Here is a 13252-nt window from a genome sequence, read left to right as displayed (position 1 = left end):
CTAAAGACTTCTGGCCACTTAAACATCTTCACAAGACAGTTTTAATGTTACATAAAAGACTTGTCCAGTTCCATAGAAGTGCAATTGTTTGAAATTCCCGGAATCCCACAGAACCATTCAGGGGCATTAGGAACCTCAGGAGTGCATTTCATCCACTCCTCTATTTTTGCAGATAAGGAAGGTCACGTAAACCTCATATTTAAGAGTTTGGGTTTGTTCAAGAGAGCTCCTATTCCAGGCAGACCCCTTTCTATTGAACTTGGGCCTTGGTTTCCTCTTATGTAAAATGGGGCATTAACTGCTTTGCCAAGGATTAAGGTTAATTCACATGAGGGGCACTTGGGTGGCTCAGTCAAGTGTCTGACTGCAGCTCAGGTCATGATCTCCTGGTTTATGGGTTTAAACCCCACATGGGGCTTTCTGTCAGTGCATAGCCCACTTCAGATCCTATATTCCCCCCCCCACCCCCTCCCCTTCTCGTGCAAGCACACGTGCGCTTGCTCTCAAAAACATTAAAAGAAACAAAGGTTAATTCACACGAGGTTCCTGGTTTAATGCTAGGCTTATGTTCTAGGTGCTTAGTGAGTTAGCTACTGTTGTTGGCTATAGGGGCATGACAGATCTTGAAATGTCAAAAAGACCCAGAGGCACAGACTGTGTGAACTCAGCAAGAGCACTCAGGAGACTAAAACAAATATTAGTTCTGGCTCTGGCACCAACCATGATGTAGGACTTGGGTGAAATCTTCACACAGAAATGAATCTTCCATAGAAAAGCATGGAGAAATTTCTTCTGGGAGGAACTGTATAGGCATGTAGGTAGGCAGACTACCTCTACCACTGTGCAGGCCGGCATACATTGGAGAGAAGAGGGTAAGGCTATAGACAGAGGCTCTAGCCTACAAGCAAGATCATCTGGAGAAGACAGATTTGTGCCCCCTGGCTTCTCGGAGGGCCCCATAATGCTATAGGAGCCAAATGTCAACACATAGTTAGAAGCATAAGCGTAAGCCTTTTTCTATTAAGGTCAAGGAGGAAGCTGGAAAGCGGGCCTGAGCGCATGTTCCCTGGCTTTACTGTTCTTCACCTTAATTGTGTAAAAGGTGTCTAACTGGAGGGATGGCTAACAGGAATTTTACCTTGATGAGAAACCAAGAAAGCTGTGCTTTCTGCTAGATCACTTAGGCAGAAGTAGACAAATCTAACCAAAACACACACAATTGGTCCCAGTATTTTACATGTTTATATTTTCCTAAGTGTTAGGGAACAAAAGCAGAGCTATGAAAACCCACCAGGCTGTGGGGGTGGGGGGTGGAGTGGGGAGTGGGGTGGCGGTGGTGGCAGTGGTCTGGGCAGCACCCAGGAGGCCCCGTATGCAGGCACCACTCCATGCTCAAAGAATCCTCCTCCATCGTTGTTGCACTTGCACAGCCACCATGCCCACCCTCTGAGGCCAAAGAGAAAAAGGTTGCCTGACACTCAGGTTTCGTTTCCACTTTATTGCTCAAGCACAGAACTTGAGGCAAGCCTGGACCTTCAGCAACGTGCAGAGAAAAGGCTGAGGGGGTTGGGGACACAACCTGGCTGAGAAGGGAAACAGATCAAAAGGGAAATATTGGGGGGGGGGCAGCAGAGGCGGTCATCAGGACACCAGAAGACATCTCAGCCATACCATCTGGGGCGAGGACGGGAACAGAGAGCAGTAGCGGGCACAGCAGTGGTTTTCCCCATGCCCCTAGCACCCACATGGAGGCCACATGTTTGGGAACAGAACGGGAGGAAGGAAGGACGAGGAAAATGGCTGCCCAGGAGTCTCCCTCTCCACCCTGGTTTCACATCAGACCCCGCAAGTATCCCTACCACTCACTCCCTTCTACCATTTGAAAAATGGACATAGCAAACAGAAGCAGCAAAATAAATTAACGTTCTGATGAGTGTGCGTGTGGATGGACATTCGTTCACATGTAATGGGGGAAGGGGGAAGGGAAGAGGGGGTGACATCACCTAAACCGATCCCCCAGCCTACTCCTTTCCCCCTTCCCCCAAAGCCACCATCTAACCAGATAGAAAAATAAAGGTCTAATTCACTCAAAATTCTTCAGTTTTTACAAAACTAACAGGGTGGAGGAGGGGAGGGAGCAGGGGAGGCAGGCAGCCGCAGGAGTAGGGCTGGGTAGAGGCTATGCTTCCGTCTCCACCTGAGGCTGGCTCCCTGCCACATCATTTTTCTGGTCATCCTTCATCTCCATGTCAGCATGATGGTTTCCTGCAGCTACTGCTGCCTTGGCCTGCGGAAAGGAAGACAGGAAGGGGATGAGTTCCAGTTCTCATCTGGCCCAATCCCTCTGATGAGAAAGGGGACTTTTACTTCATGTCCCCACTCCCATTTGCTTGCACTGATCTGGGGACACAGCTATATTCACCTACCACCATGCTGACACTGTGTTGGGTCTGTACCACAAATACTCATCCCAAGATAAAAAAAACAAAACAAAACATGCTAGCTTTCAACAGAATTACCCCAACACAGCCAACTCCCTTTCCAGGTATGTCCTAAAGGCACACACACATGAAATTGTAAATTTACAAAATCGTTCACTATGGTGCTACTTAGAACTGTACTCATCCAACATGGCAGTTACTACCACATTGGCTACTGAGTGCTTCAAATACAGCTAGTTCAAATGGATGGGTTTTAAGTATAACAGAACAGTGGATATTTAAGAGATTTACTTAGTCTGGAAAAAAAAAAAAAAAGAAAAAAAACCCCAAACAAATGCAATTAAAAAAATTTACCCACTACTCTATTTTTTCTGTTCACTTTTTTAACACGGCCACCAGAAAACTTAAAATCACTGTGTAGACTCCGTTATATTCCCATCAGAGCTGGTTTAGAACACTGGAAGACTAATCAGACTGGGTAAGAGGATATAGGTTATGTGTCCAATGCTACACCATGTTAAGTACAGCGAAGAATGTGAAAGCTATTTTTTATGTTGGTACAAAACAATCTTCTACATATGATCTGAAGACAGCATAATGCAGAAAAGAGGTGGAACATGTGGCCTTTTATTTAGGGAAAAAGGAGAAAACGGTCTATTTGTGCATGTACGAATGATCTAAGCACTGGTAATACCAATTGCTTCTGGGGGTGGCAGTCTTTTTACTACATGTTCTTTTGTGCTGTTTAAAGTTTTTTTTTTTTTTTTTTTTTTTTAAGTTTATTTATTTTGAGAGAGAGAGAGAATCCCAAGCAGGCTTGGCAATGCCCGTGCAGAGCCTGAAGTGCGGCTCGATCCCACAACTGTGAAATCATGACCTGAGCTGAAATCAAGAGTCAGATGTTTAACCAGCCAACCAGGTGCCTCTGCGCTGTTTAAATAAAACTACGTAGGGGCGCCTGGGTGGCGCAGTCGGTTAAGCGTCCGACTTCAGCCAGGTCACGATCTCGCGGTCCGTGAGTTCGAGCCCCGCGTCGGGCTCTGGGCTGATGGCTCGGAGCCTGGAGCCTGTTTCCGATTCTGTGTCTCCCTCTCTCTCTGCCCCTCCCCCGTTCATGCTCTGTCTCTCTCTGTCCCAAAAATAGGTAAAACGTTGAAAAAAAAAAATTAAATAAAACTACGTAACTGTATTATCTATTTAAACATAGGGCTTTTTTTTTTTATTTTTTTTTTTTTAAATTTTTTTTTTTTCAACATTTATTTATTTTTGGGACAGAGAGAGACAGAGCATGAACGGGGGAGGGGCAGAGAGAGAGAGGGAGACACAGAATTGGAAACAGGCTCCAGGCTCCGAGCCATCAGCCCAGAGCCCGACGCGGGGCTCGAACTCACGGACCGCGAGATCGTGACCTGGCTGAAGTCGGACGCTTAACCGACTGCGCCACCCAGGCGCCCCAACATAGGGCTTTTAAAACCTAGGTTTAGCAGGTGCCTGGGTGGCTCAGTTGGTTGGTTTCGGCTCGGGTCTTGATCCCAGGGTCATGCACTGAGTGTGGAACCTGCTTAAGATTCTCTCTCTCTTTTTCTCTGCTCCCCCCGCCCCCCATGTTCTCTCTTTCAGACAGACAGATGGATAGACAGACAGATAAAACCTAGGCTTTAAAAAGGTACAGGTTGGGAAGCACACACAGAGTAACCAACTCCCCACCTCTGGGGCTTGTGAGTGGGTTTTTAGCCCTGATCACTGAGGAAGTGTGGCCCCCACAACAGGGTTCTGTGCTGAAGGAACATACATGTTCTTCCTCCAGAGACAAGGGTAGCTTCTGGTTTCCAGGAGTGACCCATACAACCAGAGGCATGAACAGCCACGGCACGTGGGTTAGGCCTAGCCTCCTCTTCTGTCTATCCCAACTGTTCCCTGTCCCAATCCTTACCTTGCTCTCCTCCTCAGCTAGCCTCTCAAACATGTTGGCATAGAGCTTCTTCTCCCGAGCGAGCTGCTTGCGGATCCGCTGCTGGCAGACAGCCAGCTGGGCCTTGGCGGCTTTGTTGCTGGGGTAGAGCTGCAGGACCTTCTGGAAATCAGCCCGTGCCAAGTCAAAGTCATTCACCGCCAGGTGGGCCTCTCCCCGGCGGAAAAGGCCCTTCTCGTTGTTGCTGTCCAGTTCCAGGGCCTAAGGAAGCAACAGTGAGACGTCAGTCCCTGCAGCCTGTGGCCAAGACTGGGTTCCAAAGGTAGTCCTCACTCCGCAGGATGAGGCAGAATGGAAATGGCTGGCTCCACCCCAGAAAGGAGTTTTGGCGCACTAAATGAACAAACCAAGGTTTAAGAAAGAATCCGTTAGTCCAAGAAGCAAAGGGAAAACAGAGCTTTTTAGGTGAAAGAGAAAGACCCGTGACAACATTTTCGTTTTCTCTAGAATAAAGCAAGTATAGAAGAGGGACAGACTAGGAACCAGGGCCGAGAAAATGCCATAGCGGTTTTTCCCATCCAGTGTTACCTTCTACCTGTGTCAGCTGCCTCCTACCACTAAAGCCAAGGTGCTTGCTTCTCCTACCACTAAAGCCAAGAGCCCTTGCCTCTGGGCCCTTTATCTCTGAGCTTCCACTAGCCCACTTACTATCCTACCCCTACCCTAGTCACTGAGACCAAGTTTCAGACCTGCTGGCAGCTACCCAGCCAAATCCGTGAACATTGCTCCCATGCCCTCTCTAAAAGGGCCTCACCTTGTTACAGCTTTCGATGGCAGCTGAGAAGGCCTGTAGTTTCAGATGACACATGGCCAAGTTGAGGTGGGAGGCCAAGCGAAGGGCCTGTGCCTTCTGTGCGTCCTCATTAGAGAAACTCGACTCATATTCCAGCCAGGATACAATCTTCTTGTACTGCAGTAAAGCTTGCTTGTACTTGCCTTCCTAGAGAGGGAGGGAGGCTTAGGCAATAGACACAGGTTCAGGAGCACCAGGCTGTCAGACTCTGTAGACATCAGTGATGTATGGGCATGAGAAGTCCTGCCTCCCCTCCTCCTCCAGCAAGAGCAGCTAGCTTAGATCTACTAGGTGAAGACTATAGGCATTCCCGCCGCCGCCATCCTCTCCCTGGCAGAAAAGGACTTCAGGCATCAGGAGGAAGGATGGGCCCAGAGGGGCCTTCCCCCAGGCCCCAGATGCTGGCTCACCTTGAAGTACACAGTGCCCCGCTCTTTCACTATGGTGCTCTGTTCCAGCTTCTCCTCGGAGTTCATCTCCCAAGACTCCTTGGCCTAACCCCAAGACAGAAACAAAGCTGTGAGCTACCTCAAGGCCACCTACTGCGACCAGATTCCGGGACAGAGAAGACCTCGAGCAAGCTCACCTTCTCGAAACTCTTGAGGTGTACTTCGTATTTCAGCTCAGCATTTGGTGGGATTTGGAATTTTTCCTTCCCAACACTGCCAAAAGCATAGCTGGGGGGAAGAAGGGGGGCAAAAAAAATCTAGGTCACCGCTGCCATGCTTAACCCGCTCCCTACTGAAAAGGCTTCCTGTCTGTTTCCTGCAGAGTAACTTCCCATCCCTTGAGACTTGGTTCAAATGTTTCCTGTTTGGCAAAATCTTCCCTGACCTCTTCACACAATTAGCTGGTCTCTTAGCATCTTCCACATCCTCCTCACGCACACTACACACTGGGATGATTACTCAATTACTAATTGCTAAAGCTCACTGAGCAACGAGTCACTAGAAGGCAGGAATAAGGTCTTTGAATGCCTGGGAATTTTCAGCATTATACCTGGCACATAATAGGCATGTTTTAATAAATATCACAATGATGGAGAACATTAATGGAAAATAAAAATTCTGACATTGGTAAAGGAGGGAATCTTGAGCAGCCTTGACTGAAAAGGTTAGCCTTTGATTTGAGATGTGGACAACTGTGACCGTGCTCCTAAATATGGAGATCACGTTTGCTGTGCAGAGTTGCAGGGCCCTCTACTGAGGCTGTGGGAGTAGTGAACACACACAGAGGAAAAGATACAAGTGTCCAGTTACACAACTAACTGTGGGCATGTGGATCTCGGACTTTTGATCACCCATCTGTTATACAAAGCACCCACTCCTCACCTGGGCTTGAGGTACACAATGGAACGTTCTCCTTTTTCCATGCGCTGAATGGCTTTCTCCAGCCCACAAGGCAGGTCCAGGCTCTCCCCCTCACCAACCTCAAAGCGGAGCTCCCGCCGGTCGAACATCTGGTCCTTATAGTACCCTTCCAGTGTAACTGGCATGAAAAAGAGGCAATGTGTCAGGGATGTGAGCAGGCAGGGGATTGAGGAAGGATGCCACCAGCTTCCCTCTATCACCTCATCACTTCCTGCCCCCAAGATGTCTTTGTCGTGTTCTCAGAGCTGGAGGGACGTTAAGAGGAAATGGTCCAATCCCTTGTCTCTCAGACAAGAAATTAGGATCAGAAAAGGAAGTGACATGGGGTGCGTGGGTGGCCCAGTTGGTTGAGCATCCGACTTAGGCTCAGGTTATTATCTCACAGCTTGTGGGTTCGAGCCCCACTGTCAGGCTCTGTGCTGATAGCTCAGAGCCTAGAGCCTGGAGCCTGCTCTGGATTCAGTGTCTGTCTCCTCTGTCTCTCTCTGCCCCTCCCCCGCTCACGATCTTCTGTCTCTTCCTCAAAAATAAACATTGAAAAAAATAAATAAATTAAAAAGGAAGTGACTTGCCCAGAACCACCCAGGGCCTAAGTACCAGAATCAGAACGGAAATCCCAGACTATACTGTCTCACCCTCCACGATAGCGCCCTCATTGGGCCTGGCATAGCCTTCACCCCGAGTCCGTATTCTCCGGATGATTCCGCCATCTTCTTCTTCTGTCAGGTCCTCTCCCCTGAACTCAAAGAGCTCCACCTGTGGGACAACACATAAGGCAACACGACTCCTTTGGGCACTAACTCCATCAGCAGTGAGATGCAACTTCTCCCTCACTCAGAACAGTCCTTAGTAACTGCCAGACCAGGAGTGGACAAAGTGGCACTTAGCAAAAGTTCTAAGTCCCGGGGGCTCTAGTCTCAACTCTGGTAGGGGTGGGCCCGTCCCATGGCTTTTGTTGACCTCAGAAGATCCAGCCTATCCTATCCACGTTCCAGCCTATCCTAATCAGCTACTTGAGAAGGCCAATCTGGTAGGCATTGGAAATGACCCAATATCTTTCAGTAGTCTTCTGAACATTCTCCAAGTATCCACTAATGAGGGCTAAGCCATCCTCGAAATGAATGAAGTTCCACCTCTCAGTGAAGGCTTTCCTCATCCCCTTGACCCACGGGGCGCATCCCTCCTCTCCTCTGATCCTAAAGCACTGGTATTCCATACTGTCATTTAGAATGTATAGACCTCCTGACCTCTTCCAGTCAAAATTATAACCAATCTCTGGGCGCTGCTCCTGACATAAAATATGCCTCAACCCTCACCCTGCTTCAGGTCCGAAGAGGGGTTTGTGGCCACCTCTCCCCACCCGAGACCTCCATCAGCCGCTGCTCTCTGGCAGCAGCATGCTATGTGCACAGCAGAGTGAGCTGCCCTCTCCCTGTCTCTTCCTCCTCTAAGGCCAGGCCCTTAGCCTTGGCTACATTGTCTCCAAGCGGCAGGAAGGGCTGGAGGGCAGCCAGGACCCAGGCGAGATAAGGCTGGTTCTTCGCCTTGCTCTCTGCTCCTGGACACTCACCTCAAACACAAGTGTGGCATTGGGGGGTATTTTTGGAGGGCTGCCTGCTGAACCGTAGGCATATTCGGGTTTGCACGTGATGTGGCACACTTCTCCCACCTTCATGGTTGCTACAGCAATGTCCCAAGCCTTAATGACCTCCCCTGTAGGTACAGAAAGCAAACAGGTCCTCTTTGGCAGGGATCCGACTCTGGGTTCAAACACTGGCTCCAAAAGACTTTTATTATACCACGCCCAAGGGGAGGCTAGACACTCTTTAGAAAAGTAGAAAACTTAGTTGCAATAAGTGCTGTCAGGTCTCAGACCTCTTAAAAAGAGAAAAGTAAAGGAAAAACAAAACAAAAAAAACCCCACTCAACTCTGGAACAAAGGAGTTTAAGGAATAAGGCAGTCCATCCCTGAACAGGAACTGAGGTGTTCAGAGATGATCAGGGAAGGTGAGATAGAGATCAGAGATCGATAGTTACAGAAGAGTAGAAGAAAAAAAAAAAGAGTAACAGAAGAAAAATTAACAGAGTGTAACAAACCATTCCTCCTTAAACTTCTGAGAGTATAGTTTCTGTTTGTGACAGCTTATACCCTCCACAGAGCCTACACTACCAACCCACTAACCATGCCTACCTTTGCCCAGGTCAAAGGAGAATTTGTCCTTGCGGTCCAGACTGGAGTCAAACTTAGTGCCATCTAACAGCCAGCCAGTGTAGTGGACAAAGACTCGGTCCCCAATCATGGGCAACTCTGTGCCCATGCCCTCTCGCTTGATGACCTGGGAGGAAGGGGGAGAAGGTGAGTACCCAGGCATGGGGGCAGAAAGAGGCACCCACACTACCTGCATACTTCTGATGGAAACCCAGAAGGAATCGTCTGCTTCCTTGTAAGCCAAGGGACTAAGCCTCAAATGATTCTGATATGGAGTTTGGCTAGAAGTCAACTGACCTCCGACCCCCTCCCCCCATTTTACTTGAGGTGGAACATAAAACAACTTGGTTTGAAAACTAGAGCCAAAAGACCCAAGGTTCAAGTTTTTGCTGTATGATCTTGTACAAGTCCAACTCTCTAGACCTTATTTGTAAACTAGCAATAATAATCCCTATCAGGGTTGGAGAATTACATTGGTAAAAAGTTAAAGATGATTATCAGCAGCAGCAAAGAAATGCCAGTGGTCGTCAGATCAAGATCTGGTTTGCAGATAAGACAAGGATGAGAATATGAATAATGAACAGGATAGCAGCAGTCCTAAAACACGAGGTCACTGATAAGCACAGGGGCTCTCACTCGGGCCCTTAAACTGACTTGGGACACCACCATTCCTGACTGGTAGGCTAATTAAGTCTTTTATTTCTGGGCTAAGAGCATTTCTCAGGAACTTAAGTTCTGCTCCTCTTCTTTAACACTTAAAAGAGGTGACAAGGAGACTCCATGGATCACCTGGGTAGGTATACCTTCTAAGGAAAAGGACAAATGACTTGAGGAATAGAAAGGCAAAGGGGAAGGACTGGAGGAAAAAAAGGGGAAATGGCCCTTCTGGGATGAATAACCTTGTAGAAATCACCAGAATGCTGGAAAGAAGGGGAAGCCACATGCCCACTGGGAGAACAGCTTAAGATTCGAACATGTGGGGCAAAACCAGGAGCGTTTCTGGACCAGATAAGGGCTCGCCGAGATCTCTAGCTTTGCTCAGGTCTCTCTCTCTCTCTCTCTCTCTCTCTCTCTCACACACACACACACACACACACACACACACACACACACACACTGGAACTGAGCAATGGGAGGCCAGGACGAAAAGAAACACTGGTTGAGGAGGAGGTATGAAATTCAGGCTGATTTCGCCATCCTGTACTCTGCAAAACCTGCTCTGAAGCACCATCAGTCGTTCAGACCCAGGTCAAGATGCCCTTCCCCGAATGCCAGATCCCTCCCTTTCCCTCCTCCGAGGCTCCCAGCAAAGCACCTCCTCCCGGCCCCACACCCCATGCCCCAAATCAAGACGGCAGAGGGCGAGGTGGGAGGGGAACTACAGGTCCCGGCATGCACTGCTCCCTGGTTTTCCCGGGGCCGGGAGGAGGGGGGCAGCATGGCCGAGCGGGTGACCTAGCTGAGTCCCAGCCTTTAGGAAGAGGGTAACCAAGGGGACGGAGGGCACCAGAACCTCTTTCACGGCGAGGCCCCGGACACCAAGTCGTACAAAGGCCTCTGGGCCAGGAAATAACTCTGGTGACCCGCTTCAGGTCCTAGCTAATGTTTAACTGCCCGGGGGGTGGGGTGGGCGAGCTCTCGCAGCACCGCCAGCGAAGGCGGCCAGGGACTTCCCGCTGCGGCGGGCGGCCTGGCCGGGGACGCAGGGTCGCGGAGAGCTGAGGGGAGGGAAAGGAGCCGGAGCGGGCCCGGGTGCATGCCGCCCGGGGCCCTCTAGCTGCAGCTCGCGTGCAGCGTTGCGGCCCCGCCCCTCCCTCCGCGCTGCACCGCGCACGCCGGAGTTGGCGCTGCAGTCCCGGGCCCGGGCGCCGCAGGGCTGGGGGGCCGGGGCCTCACCCGCATCGCGGGCCCCCCCTAGGGGGCCGGAGAACGGCCGTGGGGAGGCCCGCGCACATCGGCCACCCGCTGCGAGCGTGCGGCGGCCCTCCCAGCCCGAACAACGCAGCTAGATCCAGGAAGGCGATGCAACCGGCCGCCGGCCCGGCTCAACGACCCACCCGGACGCTGCAGAGGCGGCCCGGGGCTCCCAGGCTCGGCGGGAAGGGCGGCTGCGATGGGCGTCTGCCGTGCCCCCCATCCCCCTACCTTCAGCACGCCTTCGTCTTGCTTGGGGCTAATGTCTACCCCCTCGAGGGGCAGCGGCGCCGACTGCGCCCCGCTCTCGGCCGCCTTCATCTCCTCGGCGGTCATCGCCACTCGGTGCGCCGTTTACTCCGGGAGCACTGGGCGCGAGCCAAGCCCTCTCGTCCGGGCCTGTCTGCACGGGCGTGCGGGCGGGAAGGCGCTAGCGCGGCGGCCACCCAGCTGCGAACCGGTCGAAGGCTCGAGCACCTCTGGCTACCGGCGCGCTCGCAGCCCGCGGCGGATCGGGCGCGGGAGCAGGAGTAGGTGGGTAATGAGCGGCCGCGGGGAGCGATTGGTCCCACCCCGCCGCGGAGGGAGGGGCTGGGAGGAGCTGGGGCGGGAGCGACGGACGGAGGGGGAGGAGGTGGAGAACTTTCTAGAGACGGCGGCGTCTAAGCCCGTTCGGGCTGTAGTACTAAGGGTGCTTATATTAATTTTTTTTTTTTTTTACGGGGGGGGGGTTCATTCCTTCTCCTAGCTGCTTGGCTCTCCCCTGCCCCCACTCCTGAAACTCTAGGACTCTGGGGGTTTCCCCCACTCACTACTCCTGCTCCCCTCCGGCCCAGCGCCCTTCCCCGGCCCTCCCCCGTCCGTTTCCCGGTCTAACCGGATTCTTCCAGATCCTTCTCCATCCCCCTACATCACTCCAATACCGAGCCTGCCAGCCGCCCCAGATCCGCCCTATACATTGCATCTTGCAGCGTGGTTTGCTTAGAGCCTTGTAGCCGGATGTGAGTGGCAGCGCGTCCGTCTCCCCGGGACCCGAGACGCGCATTTTTATAAAAGCCGGTCGTAAGCGCGGACGGCATGATCTCTCCATCTTTACTCGGTGTATATACTTAACGAATTGGGGAGAAAGTGAGTGAAAAGATGTAACCCCAGTGCACAGAATTGGGGAAAGCAGCCTTGATTGCCCCAGAGCCGGCAACACGTGCCGCCTTCAGCTCTTTAAAATGCTACAAGCAGCAGATCTGCAAGAAATGACCCGCTGAGCTGAGGGCTCTTTAAATGGGGCACATATTAAAGGGACCTAACCCGGCAATAATAAAACGACCGTTTAGGTTAATATTTAAAAATAAGAATGGTTTCAAGTCACGAAAAAAGTCATTCCATCTTATCAAAGGCCCGTGGGAAGGAATCTTTTCTTAATACTTGGTTCCGAAGTATTTAGCGACTGCCTGTGGAGTACCGAGCATTTGTGTGACAAGTCAGAGCTAAATAGCCTTTGACAAAAAGATCCATCTAGGGAGAGTCGGTTTTGCTCAGCACTCAACCGTTTAACATAGTGCCTGGTGAGCAGTTATTGGCTGCATAAATTTGTATTCCAATAATAATTATTTATTTATTTTTTGGAATCCTTGCTATGTGCCTGGTCCTGTGCAAACTCTCCCATTTAGGTACGAATTTAATTTGCCCTATTATAGATGAATTTTAATACCATAACATAATTTGATAATTCACTGTAGTCTTTTCTGATGGAACTTGAGGGGAAGGGGATACAGAAGAAATAAAACCGTCTCCTCCAGCAGTTTACAGCAAATGACTTTAATGTGTATTTATTTTAGAGGGGTGTGTGTGTGGGAGAGGCAGAGAGAGGGAGACATAGACTCTGAAGCAGGCTCCAGGCTCTGAGCTGTCAGCACAGAGTCAGATATGGGGCTTCAACTCCGGAATGGTGAGATCATGACCTGAGCCGAAGTCAGACGCTTAACAAACTGAGCCACCCAGGCATGCCTACAGCAAATGACTTTAGCCACAACTAAGACATTTCTCATTAGATGACTGGGGATACCCTCAGCGGGAGGGTATGGGGGGTTAAATTTTTTTTTCTTTTTTCCTCAGTAGAGGAGGAAATAACAGTGTGAATGGAGGTCCTCCAAAACTCCAGGAGACAGAGGTGGTGGGGAAGGTGCTGGCTTGCTGGGTTGGCAGTTATCTTGCTGTTGGTTTATGCACAGGGCTATCCCATCATGTGCTAGTTTCTTTTAATGCTAGGTTCATTGGGTATTATCTGGAAGAACCAGTTGGGATGGAAAAGAAAAGTTCACCTTTAGAGGACTGCTTTTTGCATCTGTTTCCTAATTGGAAGCAAACAGCATAAGTCTGCGTCTTTTAGTTCTTGTCAGTACATATTGAGTGCTTAAGATGCACCTGCCATCGCCTGAACACATAATAACAGAAAGAGCATGTGCTTTGGAGTAAGCAGAGAGTTGGGTCACTGGCATACTATCTGATTTGGGGCAGGTTATAGGGATAGTAACATTGGTCAATGGAAGTAGTTGT

The 13252-nt window shown here is 50.5% G+C and overlaps 1 protein-coding gene across 1 annotated transcript; it reads right to left on the bottom strand.

The window, feature by feature from the left end:
- Positions 1 to 528: 528 nt before the first annotated feature.
- Positions 529 to 11206, bottom strand: FKBP4 (FKBP prolyl isomerase 4). The gene is made up of 10 exons (XM_047066450.1): positions 10931 to 11206; positions 8768 to 8912; positions 8147 to 8289; positions 7212 to 7332; positions 6538 to 6694; positions 5793 to 5883; positions 5617 to 5700; positions 5168 to 5353; positions 4375 to 4614; positions 529 to 2287 (listed from the first exon to the last, which is right to left on the bottom strand). The coding sequence occupies exons 1-10, from the start codon at positions 11033 to 11035 to the stop codon at positions 2180 to 2182; spliced, it is 1380 nt and encodes a 459-aa protein (XP_046922406.1). The 5' UTR covers positions 11036 to 11206; the 3' UTR covers positions 529 to 2179.
- Positions 11207 to 13252: the final 2046 nt, after the last annotated feature.

The sequence above is a fragment of the Lynx rufus genome, unplaced genomic scaffold (assembly GCF_022079265.1).
Source record: "Lynx rufus isolate CCGP_SWC_20201006 ecotype Redwood Valley unplaced genomic scaffold, mLynRuf1.p SCAF_7, whole genome shotgun sequence".
Classification (NCBI taxonomy): Eukaryota; Metazoa; Chordata; class Mammalia; order Carnivora; family Felidae; genus Lynx; species Lynx rufus.
The sequence above is the reverse complement of the archived record's forward strand: the minus strand, read 5'-3'. Positions and strand labels throughout refer to the sequence as shown.